The sequence below is a fragment of the Staurois parvus genome, unplaced genomic scaffold, assembly GCF_062004578.1.
Source record: "Staurois parvus isolate SC_StPar_1 unplaced genomic scaffold, SC_StPar_1.0 ptg000612l, whole genome shotgun sequence".
In the NCBI taxonomy this organism is placed as follows: Eukaryota; Metazoa; Chordata; class Amphibia; order Anura; family Ranidae; genus Staurois; species Staurois parvus.
The window spans coordinates 404,786-432,760 of record NW_028318408.1 but is presented as its reverse complement, the minus strand read 5'-3'; the positions used below and the strand labels follow the sequence as shown (position 1 = coordinate 432,760).

At 45.7% G+C, this 27,975-nt stretch overlaps 1 protein-coding gene across 1 annotated transcript; it reads left to right on the top strand.

Moving 5' to 3' along the window:
• Positions 1 to 7,994: 7,994 nt before the first annotated feature.
• On the top strand, positions 7,995 to 27,852 carry LOC149449561 (cytosolic phospholipase A2 gamma-like). Its single transcript, XM_089693062.1, has 9 exons — positions 7,995 to 8,009; positions 11,571 to 11,593; positions 17,626 to 17,710; positions 22,027 to 22,172; positions 22,358 to 22,565; positions 23,313 to 23,421; positions 24,961 to 25,101; positions 27,253 to 27,303; positions 27,752 to 27,852. The coding sequence occupies exons 1-9, from the start codon at positions 7,995 to 7,997 to the stop codon at positions 27,850 to 27,852; spliced, it is 879 nt and encodes a 292-aa protein (XP_089549188.1).
• The last annotated feature ends 123 nt before the right edge of the window (positions 27,853 to 27,975 follow it).

The following is a 27,975-nucleotide window of genomic DNA, read 5'->3' as shown; positions in this document are numbered from 1 at the left end:
ATGTGCAGGTTCTGTAGGAAGAGTTCCGTCCTCCTCTCTGCTGCAAATTGCTGAGACCAGGGGTGGGGAGGATGCAGAGATGAGCCTGTGGGTGCATGGAGAAGTGCAGGATCTGGTGGAGGAGGTCTGTCCTCCTCTCTGCTGCAAATTGCTGAGACTGGGGGGTGTTGCAGGGATGAGCCTGTGGCTGTATGGAGAAGTGCAGGATCTGGTGGAGGAGTTCTGTCCTCCTCTCTTCTACCAATTGCTGAGACCAGGGGTGGGGGGTTGCAGAGATGAGCTTGTGGCTGTATGGAGAAGTGCAGGATCTGGTGGAGGAGGTCTGTCCTCCTCTCTGCTGCCAATTGCTGAGACTGGGGGATGTTGCAGGGATGAGCCTGTGGCTGCATGGAGAAGTGCAGGATCTGGCAGTGGAGTTCTGTCCTACTCTCTTCTGCCAATTGCTGAGACCAGGGGTAGGGGGTGGGGGGTTGCATATATGAGCCTGTGGCTGCATTGAGAAGTGCAGGATCTGTATGTGGAGTTCTGTCCTCCTTTCTGCTGCCAATTGCTGAGACCAGGGGTAGGGGGTGGGGGGTTGCATATATGAGCCTGTGGCTGCATTGAGAAGTGCAGGATCTGTATGTGGAGTTCTGTCCTCCTTTCTGCTGCCAGTTGCTGAGACCAGTGGTGGGGGGGGGGTTGCAGAGATGAGCCTGTGGCTGAATGAAGAAGTGCAGGATCTGGCGAAGGAGTTATGTCCTCTTCTCTTTTGCTGACTGCTGAGACAAGGGGGTGCAACAGCTGCAGGAGAGATCTGAGTGCCACATGAAATGGCCTGGAGGGCCAGATTTGGCCCTAGGGCCCTGTGTTTGACACCTGTAGTATAGAGCCTCCCCTGTTCAGGTACCTGGAACCAGCGTGCACTCCACTGCCAGGAACTGATGTCACTGGAAGTCTGGAAGTGCTGTTGATCTCCTTAGACCTGCCTCAACGCGTTTCACCCTAGGAAGGGTGTCTTCAGGAAGCTGGGAGGATGCCATGCTGACTTCAGTATATACACCTAGACCCAATTAACCCCAATGTTACCCAGTCTCTAGCTGTCAAGATGTACACTATGGTATAGACATGAAGGCAGAATTTCATGCAAAAAAATAGCTCCCCCCCCCCTAAACATTCATACCAGCCCCTAATCCAAGCATGCAGCCTGGCTGTCCAGGAGTCCATACAGGTCACATGGCCTCAACATGGGCCCCCTGGTAAAGTACCTTGTCCCCATGTTGAAGAGGAGAAAGGCCCGCTGGGCCAGGGTTGTGGGGGGACCTGTAGGCAGAATGCTTACTGGAACCTGGAAATCCCCTTACAAATGAAGGGGGCCCCAGATACCAGCCCCCTTCAGTGTGTGGTTGAGTGAGGGGTGCATAGTACCTCTATTCATACACAAAACCAAAGTAACCTAGAAAATAAGACCCCCAAGTGTTTGACTATTCCTTCATGAAAAAAATAAAAATTCCCCCAAATATCTATTGTAAATAATGATGTCCATTACCTTACCACCTGACCAAAAGGAAAACATGGCAACCTGGCACACATTGTACCAATCCCAACAGTACTCCGAGTGGAATGATGGCTCCCTGAGCTGTCATTAGCTATGTAAGGGAAGGGCGGTGAGAGCGGTGAGAGAGGTGAGAGGAGTGAGAGCGGTGAGAGGGGTGAGAGCGGTGAGAGAGGTGAGAGCGGTGAGAGCGGTGAGAGCGGTGAGAGTGATGAGAGCGGTGAGAGCGGTGAGAGGGGTGAGAGGGGTGAGAGCGGTGAGAGAGGTGAGAGCGGTGAGAGCGGTGAGAGAGGTGAGAGCGGTGAGAGGGGTGAGAGGGGTGAGAGCGGTGAGAGAGGTGAGAGCGGTGAGAGGGGTGAGAGGGGTGAGAGCGGTGAGAGAGGTGAGAGCGGTGAGAGCGATGAGAGCGGTGAGAGCGGTGAGAGAGGTGAGAGCGATGAGAGAGGTGAGAGTGATGAGAGCGGTGAGAGCGGTGAGAGCGATGAGAGCGGTGAGAGCGGTGAGAGAGGTGAGAGCGATGAGAGCAGTGAGAGCGGTGAGAGCGATGAGAGCGATGAGAGCGGTGAGAGCGGTGAGAGAGGTGAGAGCGGTGAGAGAGGTGAGAGCGATGAGAGCGGTGAGAGAGGTGAGAGCGGTGAGAGCGGTGAGAGAGGTGAGAGCGATGAGAGAGGTGAGAGCGGTGACATCATCGACCAAATATGGTAGTACCATGATACCAGGTAAAAAAAAAAAAAATCCCTGATTCCCCCTCCCCCCCTTCCCAGTATAGTACAGTGTCACTATGGTGAAGAAAGAATGCAAAAAATAGTCAGTATCCTTGACCATCGCCACACCGGTCATGTGATGACTCTGCACTGCTCTGGTGACAGGATGTAAAAAAAGAAAAATGTGAAAAAAACAGTTTTTATATAATTTCTTAATTTTCAAAAAAAAATTGTAAAAAAAAATTACAACTTCAAATAACCCAACACTAAATACATAGGGGTATCAAGAAGGGGTCATCTGGGGGGATTTGTCCTGTCCTGACATTTGGGGGGGATTTGTCCTGTCCTGACATTTGGGGGGATTTGTCCTGTCCTGACATTTGGGGGGGATTTGTCCTGTCCTGACATTTGGGGGGATTTGTCCTGTCCTGACATTTGGGGGATTTGTACCATCCTGACATTTGGGGGGATTTGTACCATCCTGACATTTGGGGGGATTTGTACCATCCTGACACTTGGGGGGATTTGTACCGTCCTGACATTTGGGGGGATTTGTACTGTCCTGACATTTGGGGGGATTTATACCGTCCTGACATTTGGGGGGATTTGTACTGTCCTGACATTTGGGGGGATTTGTACCATCCTGACATTTGGGGGGATTTATACCATCCTGACATTTGGGGGGATTTGTACCATCCTGACATTTGGGGGGATTTGTACCGTCCTGACATTTGGGGGGATTTGTACCGTCCTGACATTTGGGGGGATTTGTACTGTCCTGACATTTGGGGGGATTTGTACCATCCTGACATTTGGGGGGGATTTGTACCATCCTGACATTTGGGGGGATTTGTACCATCCTGACATTTGGGGGATTTGTACTGTCCTGATATTTGGGGGATTTGTACCGTCCTGACATTTGGGGGGATTTGTACCGTCCTGACATTTGGGGGATTTGTACTCTCCTGACATTTGGGGGGATTGTACTGTCCTGACAAAGCCCTTTTGATAACGCCCTGTGGGTGGGGCGAAACGCGTTGACGCACTTCCGGTTGCCTGTTCCGTCGTCTGACGTCATTTCCGGTGAGTGGAGCGCACGCCGAGCGGTGCGTTCCAAGGGGCCATCTTAGCTTAGCAGATGAGTCTGTAGCTGAGGTCTGCCATCCTGCTGCACACGAGGCTGTGGGGTCTCTTAAAAAGTCGGTGTACTTGAAAAGTGGATCTTTTTGGAAGAAAATTATTGTTGTTTTGAATAAAATGCGGGTTATATCCCGCAAAAGAATGTGAGTGGTCTGGAGAGATTACTTTGAGGAGAAATTACTACGGTATCACGCTATGGTCTTTTCTTCTTCCTGATTTTCCTTGGGGGATTCGGTGAGAGGAGTAAGCAGAAGAGGTACCCAGACATAAGAAGAAACAGCATTTGGAGGTCTCACAAAAAGTAAAGGGGGTCCAGGAGCCCTTAATATTCCTGAAAGGCGTGTGACTCACTACTATCTGGTGAGTGCGGTTAATGTTGATTTCTGCACTGGTGGATGGTGAAGGGATCATAAACACGGAAGAATCCAATGAAAATTATAATTTATTTGATTTTTTTGTCACGGGACTGTTAAATATATAATTTTTGGGATCTTTTGGTTTTTTTTGGGATTTTTTGGTTTTTTTGTCACTTGATTTTTAGTCACTGGACTTATGAATTTAATATTTTTATATTAACTTATTTATATATAATTTATTTTTATATTTTTATTAACACAAAAGTGGTTTTCTAAGTTGAGTAATGCAATTGATTATGTGGGTTTGCGCTGGTTTTTATTGATAAAGTAGCGCAGTGCTGAATATAAAACCAAAAAAATGGCCTGTTCATGAAGGGGGTAAAACCTTCCAGAGGTCAAGTGGTTATACAACTTTACAGCTCATCATTAGGGAGCTTCATCCAGTCCTAGATGATGGCCAACAAATGATTCCTCTACCTGGGAGGGGTGTGCTGGATACCGGGACTTTACTGACATTGAGGGACGGATGGGACCAGCAGAATATCCAGCAGCACAGGTCTATTAACCCCTTCCATACCGGGCACTTTTACCCCCTTCCTGCCCAGGCCAATTTTCAGGTTTCAGCGCTCTCACACTTTGAATGACAATTGCGCGGTCATGCAACACTGTAACTAAACTAACATTTTATCATTTTCTTCACACAACTAGAGCTTTCTTTTGGTGGCATTTAATCACCACTATTTAGTTCACAAACTATGGAAGATATCTGAAAATTGATCAATCCTGAAGAACCGACGACCAATCTAATTTCTTGAAGCCCAAAAATGTCAGGACAGTACAGATATCCCCCAAATATCAGGACAGTACAGATATCCCCCAAATGTCAGGACAGTACAGATATCCCCCAAATGTCAGGACGGTACAGATATCCCCCCAATGTCAGGACGGTACAGATATCCCCCAAATGTCAGGACGGTACAGACATCCCCCAAATGTCAGGACGGTACAGATATCCCCCAAATGTCAGGACGGTACAGATATCCCCCAAATGTCAGGACAGTACAGATATCCCCCAAATGTCAGGACAGTACAGATATCCCCCAAATGTCAGGACGGTACAGATATCCCCCCAATGTCAGGACGGTACAGATATCCCCCAAATGTCAGGACGGTACAGACATCCCCCAAATGTCAGGACGGTACAGATATCCCCCAAATGTCAGGACGGTACAGATATCCCCCAAATGTCAGGACAGTACAGATATCCCCCAAATGTCAGGACAGTACAGATATCCCCCAAATGTCAGGACGGTACAGATATCCCCCAAATGTCAGGACGGTACAGATATCCCCCAAATGTCAGGACAGTACAGATATCCCTCAAATGTCAGGACGGTACAGATATCCCCCAAATGTCAGGACGGTACAGATATCCCCCAAATGTCAGAACAGTACAGATATCCCCCAAATGTCAGGACAGTACAGATATCCCCCAAATGTCAGGACGGTACAGATATCCCCCAAATGTCAGGACGGTACAGATATCCCCTAAATGTCAGGACGGTACAGATATCCCCCAAATGTCAGCACAGTACATATATCCCCCAAATGTCAGGACAGTACAAATCCCCCCCAGATGTAAACGGATGAAAAATGGACAAAAAAACAATGCAGACAGATGAAAAACAGATGTAAACTCATTCTTTTTTTTTTCTTTGAAAAAATGTGACTGAACTGAAGAAAAAAAACGGAACGCCCGTTTGGAAGGAACCTTTACAGCTATAAAAGTCCTCTATAGCTCCGGGTTTTTATTTCCAGCCAGAAAACGCTGATTCCAGTCTCTGTGTGTATGGACACCGAGGAGAACATGCTGGGGGGTTTACTGGCTGGAGAAAAAAATCATCAAAAGCCAAAAACAGCCGCTGTAACAACATCCCGTGTGCATGAGGACTCAGACATGTGTAGTAGAGGTGTAGAAGCAGTGTAGTAGCGGTGTAGTATTGGTCTCTTCTAGGGGGATCCCATGGGTATCCATACCTGGAATTCTTCATTAAAAACATTTCCAGGAAGTATATAAAATACAGTCCAGTTTTCACTTCCCGTGAGCTCCAATGGAAGCACCAAGAACTTCTTCCTTTTTGTAGAACCTACAAGTCCCATCAATCACCATGTCATGGAGGTGAACAATGGTGAACATATTGGTGGTCCAGCCGGGGTGACAACCACAGATACATTGGAGAAGTGAGTGTAGCCACCCAGAGGCAGAAATGTCATTGATGATGAGGTGCTCCCAAAGGGTTAATCAGGTGGGAAGGGATCCTGACTTAGAAATGCTCCTCATTAGGACCAGCAAGTCCATCAGCTGCTTGATAAGGAAAGTCCCTCCCGGTCACATTTAGTTTCCATCCTGACGGTTCTGAACTCGAGCAACAGAGGTAGGAGTCTGCAACAGAGTGTGTTCTGATTGTTGCTGTGTGTAGAGATTCCCCCCCCGTCTTAGTATGGGGGTCTAGGAGATGGGGCACCACCTCAGTACTGGGGTCTAGGAGAGAGGGGTGGGGGCACCACCTCGGTACCGGGGTTGAGGAGAGGGGGCACCACCTCAGTACGGGGGTTGAGGAGAGGGGGCACCACCTCAGTACGGGGGTTGAGGAGAGGGGGCACCACCTCAGTACGGGGGTTGAGGAGAGGGGGCTCCACCTCAGTATGGGGGTCTAGGAGAGAGGGGTGGGGGCACCACCTCAGTGTGGGGGATTTAGGAGAGGGGGCACCACCTCCGTACTGGGGTCTAGGAGAGAGTGGTGGGGGCACCACCTCAGTACTGGGGGTGAAGGAAGGGTAGGGGCACCACCTCAGTACTGGGGTCTAGGAGACATCTGAGGGGGTCTGTACAGCAGGAGCCCCACCATTCCATCATAGAAATGAGGAGGTGGAATGAATCCTGCATGGAGGGCTGAGGGTTTGGTGGTGGGATGTGTGTAGATCCTTCATCCCGGGTGAGGATTGGTGTTCCCAGGGTTGGGATTTTCAGGTTTTATTGGTTCCTGTAGGATCTCAGGCCCGGCTCACACCTATGTGTCTTGTAGAACCACCCTATAGTCCATTCTACATGGCTTCCTATGGATCTGGTTCATATCAGTGTGTTTTGAGCCGCTGCATTTTTGGGAAGGGTCATGGAATTTCTTCCCCCAGCAGATCGTGTTTTGTAGGTAATAGACTTCAATGGCACCGCACCAAAAACACAAGTGTGGCAACTGATGCATTTTGCTTTTTTTTTTGGGGGGGGGGGGGGGGCGCTAATAGAAAAGTACGAGAGTTCTGTTCATACTGTGCTACTTTGATATGACTTTACACTCTCTGGCACTCAAGTCGCATCAAAGTAGCTCAGGAACTTTTGTGTCCAAAGTCATTTTCTTGGCTGATTAGAATGCGTGCCTGTTCTGTTCCTGTGGGCTGCACTCACATTTGAGCGCTTTGTAGCCTTATGCTCCACAAAACAAAAAAAAAAGAAAAAAAACAAATCAATGGTCGCATGAGCAGGCACCATAGAGAACAATTTACTTTTTAATTTTTTCCCTTTTTTTTTTTTTTTTTAATGGGGCTTCGAGCTTCACGCTGCACGACACTCCAGTGTGAATGCAGCATTAGTGTTACTTTGATGCTATTTGAGTGCCAGAGAGTCGCATCGAAGTCGCACTACATGAACAGAACGCTCATACTGTCTAATTAGCCTAAAAATTTGGACTTTGGCCACAAAAAGGTTCCTGCACTTCGATGCGACGTTCATGCTACTTGAGTGTCGGAGTGTAAAGTTGCACTACATGAACAGAACGCTCATACTTTCCTATTGGCCAAAAACTCCCATCATGCAAAGGAAAAACGCATCGACTGAGACCTGCATAGATGTGACCCTAGCCTTCATTCTGTTGTGGTCTGCAGTTCCATGGGAGGTCTTTCACTGATGAGGCCCTACCAATGGGACCTGACATGTTCCAATCAGGTGCATCGAAGTAGAACCAGGAACCCCACTGGATGTGAGGATGTAGAAGCCACCCAATGGTATGATGTGAGGTCCGGAGGCTGGAGGCTCCCACACCTCCCAGTAGACCTTCCCACCCACACTTCTACCATCGGCTGATTTCTGCTCCAACCATCTCCATCTTGTGTATCTGAGATGAACTCCTCACACGTCTTACTGCTGCATTTTGTTTGATCAGATTTGCACATTGGGAGATCAGCGGCGACCGATTTTCATCTCCAATGGCGGGCAACGAGGTGAGCGACTTTATCATTTCATCCAAACGGCCCAACAAGCTGAGCGAAGAGCTCATAGCAGCCAATCAGATTGCATCCAGCACTGGTCTGGGGTCTTCAAAAAAAGAACCTCGTGCTGGTTTGGCTGAGTTGAGTTAATGTGAAATCCTCTATCAGAATCCTGAGAGCCAGAAAATCCAGAATTGTCCATGGAGCCCACGTGGAAGGAAATACAGATTTTAAAAATATTCTTCCCAAATATATTGACGTATATTTGAAATATTACAATTTTGGCCGTATTCAATATATTAAAAAATAAATATATAATGCATGTTGAAATTTTTTTTTTTTTAAATATATTACAAAATATATGAATTTTTTTTTTTTTAACATTTTTACATATATTTGTAAATGCATTCCAAAAATGCAGATTAAATGTATTTTTAAAAATATTTTGTAATCTATAAAAAACGCATTTATACATAGTGTGTACATAATAAAAAAAAAAAAAAATATATATATATATATAAAATTGTTATCCTTTTCTTATATATTACAGAATATGAGAAATATTTTTAAAATACATTTAATCTACTTTTTTTTTTTTTTTTGGAATGCATTTACAAATATATGTTTAATTGACTTTTTTATGTTAAAAATCTGAAGAATGTATTAAATATAATAATTTTAAAAATATATTTTGTAATGTATAAAAACACATTTCCACATAGTGTGTGATTTTATATAAAATTTGTATTTTTTTTTTTAAATAATACGGCCAAAACTGTAGTAGTTCCAATGTCCTTATATTTGGGAATAATATTTTTTAAAATCTGTATCTTCTATGTGGGAAGCTTCATTACAAACCTTTAAAAAAAAAAAAAAAAAAAAAACAGAATGGGGCTTCCCCCCAAAACCCATACCAGGTCCTTTTTTTTTTTTTTTTTTTTTTTTTTTTTTTTTTTTTTTTTTTTTTACACAATCCCTGCTCCTTTGTTTCTAATCGCCTGTCATTGGGGAATCTCCAGGCAATGAGCAGCACAGGGGCGAGTTGTTAGAATGCAGCAGCTGCTGGCTCCCCAACAACCTCCACCAAACCCTGCCGTGTGCATTTATGGGGCCAAAATCCTGCTGTAGCAACACAAATACCTCTCCCAAAAAGTGCAATCATGAAGGTATAGAATAGAGGATTGCTGTCCACTTTTATAACCAACTGAGCCACGTTCTGATTGGCTGAGGTTTACGTTCACCACCGCGCTATAGCCAAAGGATGACTACAGTGATGCTCATCCAGTTCTGGGACAACATCCATGGACATCCTCATCCTCCCAGAAGTGCAACTCCTAGACACCCCCCCGGGGCATGCATTGGGCGCGCTGTGACTGTTGTATGATTACAGATCAGAAAAAAGGGCCAATTACAGCAGCCCTTTACCATGTGATCAGCTGCGACCAATCACAGCTGATCACATGTAAACAGACTTGTTGGCTATTGGCTGTCCTTTGTTCACACGCTGTGTCTGTGGGAGGAAAGTCCGCCAAGCCAGGCAAGGCTGTCAGTACATAGTATACACTGATAATTGGGGTGCTGATCATTGGTACACCGATCAATACTGCCTCATCAGTGCCCATCAATAGATGATGGGATTTTTTTTATTTTTACTAGTAATGGCGGCGATCAGCGACTTATAGTGGGACTGCAGAGGACATTCTGACACTGGGGGGGGGGGGGGGGGGAACTGACTTGGTGTCACTGATATCCCCAGTGACACCAATACAGTGATCAGTGCTAATAAAAAGCACCGACACCGTACTGGCACTGGGCAGGAAGGGGTTAACATTGGGGCCATCAAAGGGTCAAACATAACCTAGAAATGGAGATGCGCAAACATATGAGAAGTCCTTTACTAAAAAAAAATCCTTAAGGACCGGTGATGAGGGGAAGCTGTCTGTATAGAAGTGGTTGAAATACGGCATCGGTATAGGATACTTGGCTCCTGCAGGACAGGGGCCCCAAAACACAAGGATTCAGGGGTTTGTCTGAATGTCCAAACAGCCAAAGTTTGGTCCAAGCACGGGCGGTCCATGTGTTTCTGTGCACATTAGAGGGATTGTAGATCCTATAGAGATGTCCACAATCCTCATCAACCCATCCCTGCCAACGTGGGGCGGTCTTTCCCGTTCCTCCTCCCCCTGATACCCTGTGAGGTGTTTGTATTGCTGCTGCTTTGTTAGTTTTTGTCTACTTTTATAGTACCTTTGTATTGCCGCCTTTGTATGTATCTCTACAGTGTTCTGCTTCATTGCTTGTCCCTGCGTGGGCTGGACCATCGCCTGTTTATTACTTGTCACATCAAATACACATGATTGAAATAGAGAGATACAATGTTACTTTGTATCTCTCCGTCTCCCCGTCTGATCGATGTTTATAAACAATGTTACTTTGTATCTCTCCGTCTCCCATCTGTTCAATGTTTATAAACAATGTTACTTTGTATCCCTATCTCCCGTATGATCAATGTTTATAAACAATGTTACTATGTATCCCTCTCTCTCCCGTCTAATCCATGTTTTATAAACAATGTTACTTTGTATCTCTCCGTCTCCCGTCTGATCCATGTTTTATAAATGTTACTTTGTATCTCTCCATCTCCCGTCTGATCGATGTTTATAAACAATGTTACTTTGTATCTCTCTACCTCCCGTCTGATCCATGTTTTATAAATAATGTTACTTTGTATCTCTCTACCTCCCGTCTGATCGATGTTTATAAACAATGTTACTTTGTATCTCTCTACCTCCCGTCTGATCGATGTTTATAAACAAGTGTTACTTTGTATCTCTCTACCTCCCGTCTGATCGATGTTTTATAAACAATGTTACTTTGTATCTCTCTACCTCCCGTCTGATCCATGTTTTATAAACAATGTTACTTTGTATCTCTCTACCTCCCGTCTGATCCATGTTTATAAACAATGTTACTTTGTATCTCTCTACCTCCCGTCTGATCCATGTTTTATAAACAATGTTACTTTGTATCTCTCTACCTCCCGTCTGATCGATGTTTATAAACAATGTTACTTTGTAGCTCCCCCACCCCCCCCCCCCCCCCCCCCAAGGATCAGAAGAAAGGAAGAAGCCCTCCAGAGTACAGAATCACGGCCTATTTATTAAGTGTTAAATACTCAAAGCTGTAGTTAAAAGGCTTTGAAAATGATTGTATGCCACTTTGCTAATTTCAGCGGACATGATGACGTCAACTAACTTTAGCTCTTTCCAAAACATTTTGTAACATTTGACACTGTCAGGGGCCGGGGGAAGTTTTGTTTGCCTTCATGATTATTCTGGGTTCCTTTCCGTGAACGTACTGCTGGCTATTTTGTCATTTCCAATAATTTGTGGAGATAAAAGGAGTGGAACAAAAGCTGCCATACATGAGCCTTAAACTGTGAAATGTCCTTCAGGGTCACAAGAACTCTAGATTTATTTCTGAAAACGTGTGTTTGTTTGTTGAGGTTTGCATCACCAGATTGCTTCTGAACCTCACAATGTGCCTTTTTTTTTTTTTTGTGTGTTCTCACAGGGAAATATCGACCTTGTAGACGGGTAAGTACAGTCATGGTGACTGATTTGTGTCTTCATACACAGTGTGTGGCTTGTATTTGCTGTCCCTTTTGTAGACCTATATAGTTAGAACCTCCACAGTCGGGGGGTGTTGGCCACACAGGTCTGTCATCCCGCAACTCAAAAAAAAAAATCTCCGATTATTTGCAGAATGTAATCAGATCCAGAAATCATTATTTATCCCTCCAACCCGGAGATGATCTTCTTTATATATAGTATTTTGGGTGATTGAAAAGCTATTTGCAAAAAAAATCACAACCCACCAAAATCCATAAATCACAATTGGCGGAAAAAAGTTTAAATCCCAAAAAGATTGGGATGTGTTTTTAGAAAGGGCTTGTAGAAATGAAGGATCTGATGGAGAGCAGCTTCACAACTTATGGAGAAGACAAACGGGAATGTATATGATCAGTGTAACCCCTGTACTAGTGGCACTGGGCAGGAAGGGGTTAACATGAGGGGGAAATCAAAGGGCTAACTGTGTGCTGGGAGGTTTTTTTTTTTTTTTTTTAACTATGGGGTGGGGGTCTGTGTGCTTCACTGTACTCACACTGTGCACAGCCATCCAGAGCAGTGTGCCCAAGCTGACAGGGAGGACTGTTAGTAGACAATACTGTCCTCCCTGTTGGAGATCCTCTGAAACCACCAGGCAATGGTGCGTAATTACCAGCCGGGACCCGGTGACTGACAGCCGCGGCCACGAGCACCCCCTACCCGGAAATGTAAAATCGTGTGTGTACAGGATTGATGTAGCGCCAACAGTTTGCTCAGCACTTTACAATATAAAGGGAGACAATACAGCAACAATACAAGAGATTTAGGAGGGCCTGATCCTGGGAGCTTACAATCTAAGATAGGTAATGATTTTGCACACCTGTGCCTCCCTGTAGTAATATTTCTGCTATACGGCGGTCGGGAAGTGGTTAACAAACATGACTTGTAATGGTTTTGCACAGAGCAGGTCCCCCACCAGTGTTCCTGGTCCCCCTCTTTGAGTATCCCAAGAGCAACCAGCTTGCTATGGAAGCACCCAAGGAGGCTCGCTCCCGAGCCACTGCTCTGTCCATTCACACACAGTTGTGGCTCAGTCATGCCCCCTCTCTCCCCATTGGCTCACTGACTGTGACTGACAGGAGCGGGAACCAAAGGCTCCTGTGCACATCACTGGATCATGATGGGGCTCAGGTAAGGATTTTGGGGGGGGGGCTGCTGAAGGGTTTTACGCTCATAAACAGAATAAAAGGGTAGAAACCCCTGGAGCCTTTACAGGGACTATAATTGTAATGTGATTACCAATATACCCTTTATATAGCTAAATAGCCGGGTGCTGCACCAGGGCATTGTGCGTTATCGCATATTTGGGTGGGGATATCCATATGCCCGCCCCATGCCTAAGAGGTGGGGGTTCCCTGTGACATCATTGGTTCCGGGGATGCTGCGGGTACAATCACTGATGGCAGGAAGCTGTCATATAGAAGCAGATGAAATGCCTCTTCTATAAAATGTTGTCACAAGATGCGGGACTTTTTAGGCGTGTCTACAGACAACTCCAGATGTGTAAAATGGATTTTTATTAACTCCGCCGTTGCGCCTGTGCGCCCCCCGCCTGACGCTCCACCGTTGCGCCTGTGCGCCCCCCGCCTGACGCTCCACCGTTGCGCCTGTGCGCCCCCCGCCTGACGCTCCACCGTTGCGCCTGTGCGCCCCCCGCCTGACGCTCCACCGTTGCGCCTGTGCGCCCCCCGCCTGACGCTCCACCGTTGCGCCTGTGCGCCCCCCGCCTGACGCTCCACCGTTGCGCCTGTGCGCCCCCCGCCTGACGCTCCACCGTTGCGCCTGTGCGCCCCCCGCCTGACGCTCCACCGTTGCGCCTGTGCGCCCCCCGCCTGACGCTCCACCGTTGCGCCTGTGCGCCCCCCGCCTGACGCTCCACCGTTGCGCCTGTGCGCCCCCCGCCTGACGCTCCACCGTTGCGCCTGTGCGCCCCCCGCCTGACGCTCCACCGTTGCGCCTGTGCGCCCCCCGCCTGACGCTCCACCGTTGCGCCTGTGCGCCCCCCGCCTGACGCTCCACCGTTGCGCCTGTGCGCCCCCCGCCTGACGCTCCACCGTTGCGCCTGTGCGCCCCCCGCCTGACGCTCCACCGTTGCGCCTGTGCGCCCCCCGCCTGACGCTCCACCGTTGCGCCTGTGCGCCCCCCGCCTGACGCTCCACCGTTGCGCCTGTGCGCCCCCCGCCTGACGCTCCACCGTTGCGCCTGTGCGCCCCCCGCCTGACGCTCCACCGTTGCGCCTGTGCGCCCCCCGCCTGACGCTCCACCGTTGCGCCTGTGCGCCCCCCGCCTGACGCTCCACCGTTGCACCTCTGCGCCACAGACTCTATAGAACATTTACCTTTGCCTAGACTGTTGCCATTGTAAAAGTTGTACCATATAATCCAAATACTCCTGTATAAATGAGAAAGTAGCGTCTATATTCCATGAACCAATCAGATGTAGACAAGCAAAATGTTTTATAGTCCAAAGAACATTGTTAAAACGAGAGACCGACCACCCACTTCCTTCCTTGCGTAGAATAATGTACAGTGTGTGTATGTGTATACACACGCACGCACACAAAAAAGTATTTAGTCCCCACCAATTGTGCAAGTTCTCCCACTTACAAAGATGAGAGAGGCCTGTAATTGGCATCATAGGGAGACCTCAACTATGAGAGACAAAATGAGAAAACAAATCCAGACAATCTCATTGGCTGATCTGGAAAGAATTTATTTGCAAATTATGGTGGAAAATAAGTATTTGGTCACCTACAAACAAGCAAGATTTCTGGCTCTCACAGACCTGGACCTTCTTCTTTAAGAGGCTCCTCTGTCCTGCACTCATTACCTGTATCAATGGCTCCTGTTTGAACTTGTTATCAGTATAAAAGACACCTGTCCACAACCTCAAACAGTCACACTCCAAACTCCACTATGGTGAAGACCAAAGAGCTGTCGAAGGACATCAGAAACAAAATTGTAGACCTGCACCAGACTGGGAAGACTGAATCTGCAATAGGCAAGCAGCTTGGTGTGAACGAATCAACTGTGGGAGCAATAATTAGAAAATGGAAGACATACAAGACCACTGATAATCTCCCTCGATCTGGGGCTCCACGCAAGATCTCACCCCGTGGGGTCAAAATGATCACAAGACCGGTGAGCAAAAATCCCAGGACCACACGGGGACCTAGTGAATGACCTGCAGAGAGCTGGGACCAACGTAACAAAGGCTACCATCAGTAACACACTACGCTGCCAGGGACTCAGATCCTGCAGTGCCAGACGTGTCCCCCTGCTTAAGCCAGTACATGTCCGGGCCCGTCTGAAGTTTGCTAGAGAGCATTTGGATGATCCAGAAGAGGATTGGGAGAATGTCATATGGTCAGATGAAACCAAAATAGAACTGTTTGGTAGAAACACAACTCATGTTTGGAGGAGAGAGAATGCTGAGTTGCATCCAAAGAACACCATACCTACTGTGAAGCATGGGGGTGGCAACATCATGCTTTGGGGCTGTTTCTCCGCAAAGGGACCAGGACGACTGATCCATGTACAGGACAGAATGAATGGGGCCATGTATCGTGAGGTTTTGAGTGCAAACCTCCTTCCATCAGCAAGGGCACTGAAGATGAAACGTGGCTGGGTCTTCCAACATGACAATGATCCCAAACATACCACCCGGGCAACGAAGGAGTGGCTTCGTAAGAAGCATTTCAAGGTCCTGGAGTGGCCTAGCCAGTCTCCAGATCTCAACCCCATAGAAAACCTTTGGAGGGAGTTGAAAGTCCGTGTTGCCCAAAACATCACTGCTCTAGAGGAGATCTGCATGGAGGATGGGCCAACATACCAGCAACAGTGTGTGCCAACCTTGTGAAGACTTCCAGGAAACGTCTGACCTCTGTCATTGCCAACAAAGGATATGTAACAAAGTATTGAGAGGAACTTTTCATATTCACCAAATACTTATTTTCCACCATAATTTGCAAATCAATTCTTTCCAGATCAGCCAATGAGATTGTCTGGATTTGTTTTCTCATTTTGTCTCTCATAGTTGAGGTCTCCCTATGATGCCAATTACAGGCCTCTCTCATCTTTGTAAGTGGGAGAACTTGCACAATTGGTGGGGACTAAATACTTTTTTGCCCTACTGTATGTGGTCCACTGTTAATAGTCATGCTTGACCCTGTGAGAATCTTCTCAATGTTCAATCTTCACACCACACGAATGTTGGCCTGGATGTTCGTGCATCAAATTCTCACATTTCTTCCATATCTCTTCCTGTCCTGCCCAGTTTTTCCGGTTCATCTCTGACTTCTCTCTACTTGACTCTGCATCTCTGATTAAATTAGTCTGTAATATGAAATCTTCCACCGGCATACCTGACCCTATTCCCACCCATTTATATAAGTCCTGTTTGTTCTCTATGCCCCTTTTATTCTCAGTATTGTAAATGACTCCCCTTAGCACCAGTTTTGTACCAACAATCCTCAAAACTGCCAATATCACCCCAGTAGCAGAATTCTCACATGGCTCTGGACAAGTTAAACAACTTTTACTCCATATCTAACTTTCCTTTTCTTGCCAAGATCCCCAATCGAGTTGTGAAATCTGTTACATAAAACATGGCTTCAACCCCTTCTTGCCGAGCATATGCAAATATGCGGCCTCTCGGCGGCTGGGCCTTGACGCCGAGTGGCCGCATACTTGTGTACAGTTTATAAACAAATGTGTTCAGAGCGTGGCCCTGTGCGCTCCCTGCATGTGTCCGTGTCCCCATATCTCTCCGCTAGCCTTTGAAGGCATGAGATGGGGGGGGGGGGGGGGATCTCATTCCAGGAAAAACATGGCTCTGTTCACATTTTGCCCTAACCGGAAGTGACAAAATGTCTCTTCCAGTCTCCTAGACCATGAAGATGATTGGAGATGTTCCAGTCTCTGCTCAACTCTATCGCTAAGGGACGCAACCACTGGATAAGATGCCAGGATCTCCAATGGGTTAAAAGAGCCTTGAAAAAAACACTAGAGAGATGGGAAGCCCCCCATCTTTCTCTCCTAATTACCTGCTAGAATCTATTTTATGGTTTAGAGCATTGCCGACGTTACAAGACCAGGGGAGCACAATGGGGGGGGGGGGGGGGGCTGAGGGTGCACATTGGGAGGACCAGGCAGCAGAGAAGGAATAGTAACCTGGACAGGAGGGGTGGCATATACAGGGATTGGTTATGGGAAATGCCGCTGCCAATCCTGTCCAGGTTCTGGGGGTCTGCATGGAAGGGACTTGATCTACCTTGCACCCACCTGTGATCAACAAGTTGCCGACACCACTTTAATGTATAGACTATGCCTCAGTGTATTTTAGGTATGACTTTTAGGGACCAAAATACCTTCACATAAATTCAAGGGAGAAAGAGAAACCTAGCCTAATGGTTAAAAAAAAAAAAAAAAAAATAGTTCTAGCATTGTGGACCCGAGAGGTGCCCGGACAGGTGCAGGGTGACAAAATGCTCTCAAGGACCCTGGAAAGCATGACATGCTTACAATGGCACAGAAATTGCCATGTTATACAGGTGCTCTGGGGTCCTGGCCAACCACAACATTGCCACCAGGAACAGCAGCCTTCTGTATATGATCTACAGCTCCCACCAAATGGATGGTAATTGATGTTCATCTGAAGTCCAAAACAACCAAAGCTCTGTCCAATCCTAGGACTGGACTGAACCATAGGCTCTTCTCTAATATAATGCAGCTGGCTCTGCCAGGTGACCTTGGCCCTAATGGGAGTTCAATTGGCCACAACTCAAGGAACCTCTAGCAACTTCTGGAGGAACCCTAGGACTGCACAACACCCAGGTTGGGAATGGCTGCTTTAATTGGAACACTTTTTCAAGAGAATTTTTCCCACTTTGGAGAGGTGTGTGGGTCTTTTTTTTTTTTTTTTTTTTTTTTTTTTTTTAATTTTCTTTTTTCACTTAACAGATCAGAAGGGGAAACCGTATCCCTCAAGGCAAGGAAGAAAAAAGTAAAGGAGACCCTTTCTTCCCTAGGCATGACTATTAGAGAGGTAAGTCTTTAGTATTTGTAGACTTGGCTTTGTACAAACAGCAGTGTAAATTGACAGTGATCTCAAACCAGCATCATCCCTCCAGATCTGCTCCTCTCACCTGTCCATGGACAACCTGGGTGCTGACTCAAAGAAGTCCATCCTGTTCACCATTTGTAAGGAATAGATGAATGAAAACCACACTCCAATCTCCGCTTTTCAAAACTTTCATTCTATTCAACAATCAACACTGTATGTAGGGTAAACTGGATGCTCGGGAGCAATAAAACAGTACGGGTTTATGCTCATGCATGTGCGCACATTGCACTGCTGCTCATACTCCTAGGTGAAAGGGCAATACCAGATGTGCTGTGATGGCTTGGCATGCACACTTGGCACGCAACAGCCTATTTAAATAGATATGCTGCTTGGGGAAGTTGCTGAATGGTGGTTCTGTGTGTCCTGAGAACTGATCCGTTGTATTTGTCTTCCTGTACATGACTTGACTTCTCCCTGAGCTTTTCCTCAACCTTGCTCCTCTGGTTATATTGACCTTGGTCTGTTCATTGGACTTGCCTCTGCTTGCTTCTTCTGTACTGCTTGCCCGGCTGTTACTGACCTTGGATTGCTTCCTGGACTTGCTCTGCCTGCCGATTTGGTCACTTGCTGACTGGCCTGCTACCATCTCTTGCTATTGTGCCAAGCTGCTTCAGCATCCTGTCCTGAGGATTGAAACTTCCAGCTCTACCCACCTAAGGAGTGGACATAGTCAGCCACTCTGGCATTCATGCCACTCCATGCCCTCGCACTCCCTCTGCCTTCAGGAGTGTAAGGCAAGAGAGGCCTCGGCAATGTTCCTGTCTTCACCAGATACCTGATGGTATAGCTGCAACCAGGATGTCTCCATCCAGAAACCAAATAGTATGGGATCCTCCTGCGCTCATGGGAATAACTGACACAATACAGCTGCTGTCACTTTAACTAATACCAATAAGTGCAAGAAATAAACATAAAATTAGTGAAGCGCTTGTATCTCATGAATACAATCATGTGTCTCCATAAAGTATAATAGTAAATCAAAGTGACCACGATATATATTAAAAATATGTGAACTCCCTCTAGTGGATAGAAAAAATAATGTCAACCGAAATGACTATAATGGCTAAATATCACACATTAAGAACCTAAATAAGTAGTGCATAAATCAGATATACTAAACAAAGTATATATACATGAAAACAGAATAATTGGCCACATACAATGGTGTCTAAATCAAACATAACTAATATATGCCATAAGTGAAAAAGACAATATCAAAGGTGAAAAAATATTCCATGCATGTGACTGTGCTTTAAGCTGGAACACACACGTGATCTCCACTTCTAAGTGCAAGTACTCTCCTTCAAATGGCAGCAATGCCTGCTCACCTCCCTTCCTCGACCCACACAGGGCCTCAAAGCAGTTACCACCTCAGTGGTGTATTCCTCTGGCAGACTCCTTAATCCTCCTCCTCTCTTATGCAACTCATAAAAAGACAAGAAAGCCTTCCATAGTGTAGTAAGTTTTAATAGGCAAAGTAAAAAGTGACAAAGTAAACCACTCACATGCTCCTTTCCATAAACAAGCGTTTTTCCCAGCCTGTGGGTAGATATGCATGCACCTGGGGGAATCCAATATGGCCACTGTGTCCGGACATACGTCACCAGGAAGTAGACAAACCGACGCGTTGCGTCACGCGCGTCGTGGCTTCATCAGGGTACCGCCCCCTGGTGACTCAATGGTATTTATAGAGAAAAAAAAAAAAAAAAAAAACCTAATTGGATTCTATTGCGAGGGCGGGCATACGGCGGACATCTTATTGAAGTCCTGCACTCACATATCACATACATGAATCTATCCCATATATGAATTCTAGTGCTGGGTACGAATCTCCCTATATCATATTCAAGATATATCTATGTGGGAAAAGAACGGATGATAAATATAAACCTATATAAACCACATCTACAACTAAATAAATGCACTGTTATCGAATCATGAACTTTATTAATCATAAAAATGTTAAAACCATTACTCATAATGGGCTTCCTTATTAAATAGATATATATATCTCCTAAATGAACTGGGAAAAAAAAAAAATAAATAAATAAATAAATAAATAAAAAAATAATAATAAAAATAATAATAAAAATAATAATAAATATGAAAAAAAAAAAACAAACGGTCATTCGGATAAATGCTCAAAGAGCTCGTTTAAATGTCAATTTTAAAAGGAGAATTAAAATTAAAATTAAATAAAGTGGCATGCACAAATACCAATAGCTTGGGTTTACAAAAAATACATTCGTCATATTAACAAAATTAAAAAATACAATAAATAAGTTAATATTACCAGAGATAATTTATATATAAATTATTATTACCAGATCAATCTTTTAACATTTAAAATACACATTTTTAAAAATCGCTAATAAAACAGTTGAGATCAAACTCAATATTAAGGCCATGCGGTGCCTGTGTATGCATGGTATACATCCATCTCGACTCTGCCTGACTAAGGGATTTAATCTTGTTACTCCCCCTCCAATGACTCACATACTTCTGTATACCCCAAAACTTGAGTCCTGACGGGTCTTTATTATGCTGTTTTAAGAAGTGCCGGGAAACGCTATGTTTAGGGAACCCCTTTTTTATGTTTTGTACATGTTCCCTCATGCGTTTCCACATAGGCCTTTTGGTTCTTCCTATATACTGATAACCACATGCACATTCAAGGCCATAAACTACTCCCTCTGTGTGGCATGAAATGAAATCTTTAATCTTATATGTTGTACCATCATAATTGGCCTTGAAAGTGTTACATTTGCCATTTTTACCCTTGGTTGCTCTACATGCGTAACATTTTCGGCACGGAAAAAAACCTACTTGGTCAAGAAATGTAATACTCTTCTTTTTGACTGGTGGCTCAAGTACATTTTTAACTAGTTTCGTCCTCAGAGAAGGGGCCTTCCTATATATAAATTTTGGATTATCTCCCAAAATCTTATTTAGATCAGGGTCCGTCTTAAGAATAGACCAATGTTTTAGAAAATATTTTCTCGATTTTTTTATAATTGACATTGTAGTCCAGAATAATTTTTTTTTTTTTTTTTTTTCAGTTCATTTAGGATATATATATCTATTTAATAAGGAAGCCCATTATGAGTAATGGTTTTAACATTTTTATGATTAATAAAGTTCATGATTCGATAACAGTGCATTTATTTAGTTGTAGATGTGGTTTATATAGGTTTATATTTATCATCCGTTCTTTTCCCACATAGATATATCTTGAATATGATATAGGGAGATTCGTACCCAGCACTAGAATTCATATATGGGATAGATTCATGTATGTGATATGTGAGTGCAGGACTTCAATAAGATGTCCGCCGTATGCCCGCCCTCACAATAGAATCCAATTAGGTTTTTTTTTTTTCTCTATAAATACCATTGAGTCACCAGGGGGCGGTACCCTGATGAAGTCACGACGCACGTGACGCAACGCGTCGGTTTGTCTACTTCCTGGTGACGTATGTCCGGACACAGTGGCCATATTGGATTCCCCCAGGTGCATGCATATCTACCCACAGGCTGGGAAAAACGCTTGTTTATGGAAAGGAGCATGTGAGTGGTTTACTTTGTCACTTTTTACTTTGCCTATTAAAACTTACTACACTATGGAAGGCTTTCTTGTCTTTTTATGAGTTGCATAAGAGAGGAGGAGGAATAAGGAGTCTGCCAGAGGAATACACCACTGAGGTGGTAACTGCTTTGAGGCCCTGTGTGGGTCGAGGAAGGGAGGTGAGCAGGCATTGCTGCCATTTGAAGGAGAGTACTTGCACTTAGAAGTGGAGATCACGTGTGTGTTCCAGCTTAAAGCACAGTCACATGCATGGAATATTTTTTCACCTTTGATATTGTCTTTTTCACTTATGGCATATATTAGTTATGTTTGATTTAGACACCATTGTATATATCCATCCAGAAACCACCACTTAATGTGCCTCCACCACGAATGGCTTGGTCAGGAAGATAACCAGAAGCCTTACCCCAGCTCTAACCTAACCCTTTTGACCAAGCCATCCATGGTGAAACGTTTTTATACTGTTGATGATCACATAAATGTATTTGGAAGAGCTTTCCTTCAACCTCACACAATGAGAGCTCCACACAGACTTTGCTTTATCCTCCACATGTATCTAGTTTTTGTTAGGTTTCCTTTCACTGTCCAATACATACTCCATCTGTGACATGACTTATACTAGCGGTAAGCATTTTCTTTTTTCTTTCTGAAGAATTGCGACCCTCCTATAATCGCGGTCTTGGGATCTGGGGGAGGACTCCGTGCCATGGTTGGTTTTTTGGGAACGATTTCGAAACTGACTGAACTCAAGCTTTTAGGCGCCGTGACGTACATCGGTGGGATATCTGGATCAACATGGTATATACATTACAGCAATTTATTGAATACAAAACCTAACAGCTATTGTTGCTTTTTAGCCACTTCATGCTTGGGGCAATTTTTTTTTTTTTTTTTTTTTTCTTCTTGCTAGATAATTGGAGTGCATTCATAAAAGATGGATAACTTGCCTATCAAACATCCAACATCCTGTTTTACCATTCCAGGTGTATGTCATCTCTCTATTCCAAAAGTGACTGGTCAGACTTTATACACGTGGAAAATCTGGAGAATCAGATCTGTCAGCAAATGGAATCCAACAATGAGCGGGAATGGACAGGGCCATTGGAGAAGATAAGGGAGACATTTCTTGGAGATTTCTTTTCTCTTACAGATCTTTGGGCCTATACGGCTGTGTTCCTAGTCGTAAATGCAGTAAGTACAAGCTGGGTCTTCTCCTCTTTGGTTCAGCAGGGGTTCGGTGAACTTCAAAGAAGTGCACCTCCCCCCCCCCCCCCAAACTGTAACAGGCCACATTACCTCAACTTGGGGGGGGGGGTGTAACTTGGCACTCATGTTAATGAGCACAAGGGCCTCTTCCCCACCACCCTGGACAGTGGTTGTGGGGGTCTGCCGATGGTTCATAAAAAAAGTAACTTAAAAACAGATACCCAAATGCTTGAAGTCCGTGTGGGTTTTTCCTTTTTTTTTTTTTTTCCCCTTTAAACCCCCCCCCCCCCCCCCAAGAAAAACTTGCAAAAAAGTCACTGTAAGTCAATCTTCAATCATGATGCCTGCTGACTTGCTGAAGAGAATTTCTGAGGGACTAGCCTGTCTTGAAGGTAACATCAAGCTGAATGATACCTCCCCAAGTTTTCATTTTATATAAATGAAAGAGCAGGGATGATGGTGACCACAATGCCCATGACAGTGTCACTGCTATCCCTGCCCCTTTGCTTATGTGGCCGGACAAACCCAGCCATGTAAGGCAATGTGTCGGTAACATCAGCAGTTGCTATGGATGCAACTAGTGAAAGCGGGGCAATTACCTTGCGATATGACACTGAACCTTGGTGTGCACCACTATAGACACTGATCCTTGGGGTGCACCAAAACAACTTATTTAATACTCCTTCTTTTTTTTTTTCTTTTTTTTTCTTCCCCCCCCCCCCCCCCCCCCAGATTAATGACGGAAAGCTGTCCAGTCACCAGAAGATGTGTGAGGACGGTGAAGTCCCGTATCCCATCTACTCTGCTGTGGCAAAGGATAAAATACACGACAATGATTCAGGTGGTTTTACTAAAATGGCAATTTTTGATTCCTCACCATATGGGAGTTATTATTCTTGTAAAGAAAAAATAATCAAAACTAAAATTGGGGCTTGGGCTGGCCATGATCTCTCCGCTTCCACATACTGCTTTGCCCATTTCACTACAGGCTCCTTCCCTGGTAACTAATACCATCCACCTTGTGTTCTTCTGATCAGACCCTTTGTAGCTGTCAATAAAACTGCCTATCAAGCTAGTGGAGTTCTAAAGTTGGCCATACGCTAGTAGATTTTCATATGGGGGGGAAAAAAAACAAAAAACTCAACAGTATGTTCAATAAGTTGGAATGTCTTATGAAAGTACTTCAGAATTTTGTTTCCCAGAACTATGCTCACCTCCACTCCAGTTGTGGTGTCCACAAGGTCATTCACCCACCGTGTACCTCTTCGGCAGGTCATCCAACTTGAGCTCTTTTACCTTTTTGGCTGGCAGGGTTGGGATGACATCACTCCCACAAACGTGGCGGTTTTAATCTCAACAGATGCCCAAATTGTTCCCAGCTGAGTGTGCGTGTAGCTCAGTATACAGAGAGGACACGCGGGTAAGACTACTTTAATGCAGAAAAGACATAGTAGATCCTCCAAAGCATAGCAGGTAGAGATGGAAGCACACACCGAGAGCCGTTCAATTGCAAATGTGACAGGAAGGCTTCAGCTCCATCCCCTCCCGAACCACACCCTCTACCACATTCTTCCATTTCCCCCCCCATGGGTTCTACCATTCGGCCCATGATGAGAGAAATGCATTAGGGAGTGTGGTTCAGGAGGGGATGGAGCTGAAGCCTTCCTGTCACATTTTCATTTGAATGGGGCTCTGTGTGGGCTTCCATCTTTCCCTGCTATGCTTTTGAGTATGGGACAAAGCAAACCCTGTGAGAGCTGCACCCAACAGAAGTTCCATCACTGGGTGATTCCCCTTTGTTAGGATCTGTTTGCCTGGGGGTGTGAAGGGTTGGACTGTTACTTGACTACTTTAGCTGGCTGTCAAAGTGGTCTAATGATCAGAAAGCCGGTTCTGTCAACTTCTGATCATTGGTATGGTGTGAGCTGTCTTTTGACAGCTCAGTTATGTTGCTGGGAGTGGCCAGTGAGCATGTTCTCAGCAAAGAAAGCTCTGCTGCCCATGGACACATAATGTGAGACATGTGGGCATTTAAACCAACTCCCTTTCCCGACGCACATTTATTTGGGTGGCAAGTAAAGGTCCACTTTAACATTCAGTTTTGAAATGAATGAAAACCATATTTAATGATAGAAATTTTCCATCCTGCTCCTTTTTACATCTTCTCATCCCTGCAGCCAAATCTGAACATTTTGATCCCCACCAACCATTCAAAATTAAGATGACTATTCCAAAAACAATCACTCAATTTTGTCTTGTCCTTGATGCCTGGAGGCTCATGGTTTTGCAGTGAATCGGGAATAGAGGTGACTCCATGGTGTGTAGAGGACACGTCTCTGGATGGACAATCACTAACTGGAGGAAAATCTTCTCATTTCAGAAGCTTGGTTTGAGTTCACTCCACACAAGTCAGGATTTCCTTCTCACAAATGCTACGTAAAGACTGAGCACCTGGGGTGTAGGTTCAAAGGAGGATGTTTATTGGAGGAGCTGCCTGAACATGACCTGATGTATCTTCAAGGTGAGCCCAATCAGAAATGGTCCTTCATTAATGAGGCAAAAAATCTTACCTGTGCAAATGATCATCGTACCAAATCAGATAATTTCCATTGGGTGTTATTTTAGTGGGAAAAAAAAGTAATTTCCTGCTCTGTAATGGTTATGCAGAAAAGTCCTGATCCTCTTCTCAGGTCCCCCACTGATGTTCTGGGCTCCACCCTCAAGCCAAATGCCCCCACAGTAAGCCGCTTGCTATGGGGTCACTAATGCATGCTCTCTCCTGAGCCCTGCACTGTCCATAAGATGCACACAGCTGGGCTCAGCCCTGCCTCCTGTTCCTTTGTCACTGGCTGTGGCAGCCAATGGCCATTAACTACCTCCCAGGGGGACAGAGGCCCCAGGGAAGAGGGAGCTCTGATCAGACCCTCCTTAAGCATTCATATTCCCAGCCACACCTTCTGGGCCTCCCTCCCTGGAATTGGATGAGGTCATAACTTAGTGACTGACCCCAGGAGCATATTTAACACAAGGCACTTGCCTAGGGTGGCATATTTCAGGGGGGCAGCACCACTCCCTAGAAGTAGGGATGAAAGAAGGGACAGTTACACCATGAGAACCAGGTGGGATCCAAGAGCGGCTGCTTGATGGTGTATGTAGAGCCTGGCTTTCGTTCCTGGGGATGTCTGGAGCTGTGAAGATACATGGCTCTGTATTGCCTGGGGGGGGGGGTGTAGTGGATGGCTCTCCTGGGAGGGGGGCAGGGGTGTTGGTCAATGTCAGGCTCTCTCCGTGTGAAGGGGGGGTTGTTTGCCGGTGTCTGTAAGGGAAGACTATTTTTGTGTTGCCTAGGGCAGTGGTCGGCAAGCCGCGGCTCGTGAGCCACATGCGGCTCTTTACACACTTTTAAGGCAGCTCTTCTGTGTGCCGGGCGCCCGCTCCCCTCCCTCCTCTCGGGCGGCCGCCCCAAAAGTCAGGACTCTGCAGCTAGCCCAGCAATGGGCAAACTACGGCCCGGCGGACCTTTTAATCCGGCCCGCGGAGCGTGGCAAACATTGGCTGTCAGGATGTAGGCGGGGCAGCGTGATGAATTCCTCTCCTCTCAGTCCGCCCTGAAGACCAAAACAGCGCGGGAACACGGTGAGAGGAACGCGCGGAGCAAAGGTAAGTGAATTGACACAATATGGGGGATGAATTACTATAGGGGGGATGAATTACTATAGGGGGGATGAATTACTATATGGGGGGATGAATTACTATAGGGGGATGAATTACTATATGGGGGGGATGAATTACTATATGGGGGGGATGAATTACTATATGGGGGGGATGAATTACTATATGGGGGGGATGAATTACTATATGGGGGATGAATTACTATATGGGGGATGAATTACTATATGGGGGATGAATTACTATATGGGGGGGATGAGTTACTATATGGGGGGGGATGAGTTACTATATGGGGGGGGATGAGTTACTATATGGGGGGGGATGAGTTACTATATGGGGGGGATGAGTTACTATATGGGGGGGATGAGTTACTATATGGGGGGGATGAGTTACTATATGGGGGGGATGAGTTACTATAGGGGGGATGAGTTACTATAGGGGGGATGAGTTACTATGGGGGGGATGAATTACTATGGGGGGGATGAATTACTATAGGGGGGATGTATTTTCAGTTTTAAAAATGTGGCTCTCAAAATAAATTTCAATCGTGGTTTTGGTGAGATTTGGCTGTTTGGGGGAAAAAAAGGTTGCCCACCACTGGCCTAGGGCAACACAAAAGCTAAATACACCACTGACCCTCCCCCACACTGTTTCTGGAACATTGTTCCTGCCTACCTCTGGAAAAATCCACCACCAGGCTTAGGGATAGACCTGACCGACCTGAAAAATACAATTCTGCTCAAATAAGTCCATCAGAGCCAAATACGAAGTTCATCCAGCCTTGGACATGGCGGTACAGCTACATACATATATCTTGGCTCTTTCCGATGGCCATCATCTGATGTCTACATCCCTGACAGTTGGAGAGAAAACCCCAAAAGTAAATATGAAAGTGTATATGCTTATGGAACTATTATGGCTATACGTTCATTTATAATTCCTACCTGGGATCTTCATTGTATTCAGCACTAATCTATATATATTTTTTTTTTCTCCTCTGCAGGATTGTGGGGCAGTGCGCTTGGCGCTGATTGGGTCAAGTTGTTCTTTCACGGTAGGTGTTTGAAATGTATTGAAGTTCTTCTTCTACAAGGATTCCCAGCCTAACAACTCGCCAACCCCTATCCAGCTAATTGATGTAACAGTTATCAAAAGCACATGTAGTGCAGACCCCATACCGGTCCCACTGTCCCAGGTTCTAGTTCCCATTTAGTGCACAGCAGCCAGGCACAAGGTATTTTCTCAGCATTTCAAGATTGTTCAAGACTAGGGATTAGGGTGAGCCTTGAAACCTAAAACTAGGATGCTATCTTGCAAACATTTAACTGCAGAAAAGGTGATCAAGGTAGAATGAACTGGAGAATCCCACTCCGGAAACAGTCCTGGACAGCAGAATCTGGCCCAATCTCAACAAATGGCCACTACAGCAACAGTCTCCCTCCCAGGATTTATTTCGGGTCTCTACTTGCTGTGCCCCTGTATACATGGATGCCTCTTTCTAGTATCAGCCCGTCCTTGTACGATGAGCTTCCCGGCCAAATCCTCCACACTTTGCTCCAACGCTTCCTGCAGCTTTGGTAGTGGTTTCCCCAGCTGTCCTTGAGAGAACCTCATGCAGACTTCAGGCTGGGTCACTCTCCAGCAGGCAAAGGACCCTGCTGTTCGGGCCCCAGGCCATTTATACCTTCCATCCCTCTGCTGGTCACTTTCCCGACCAGGGAATGGC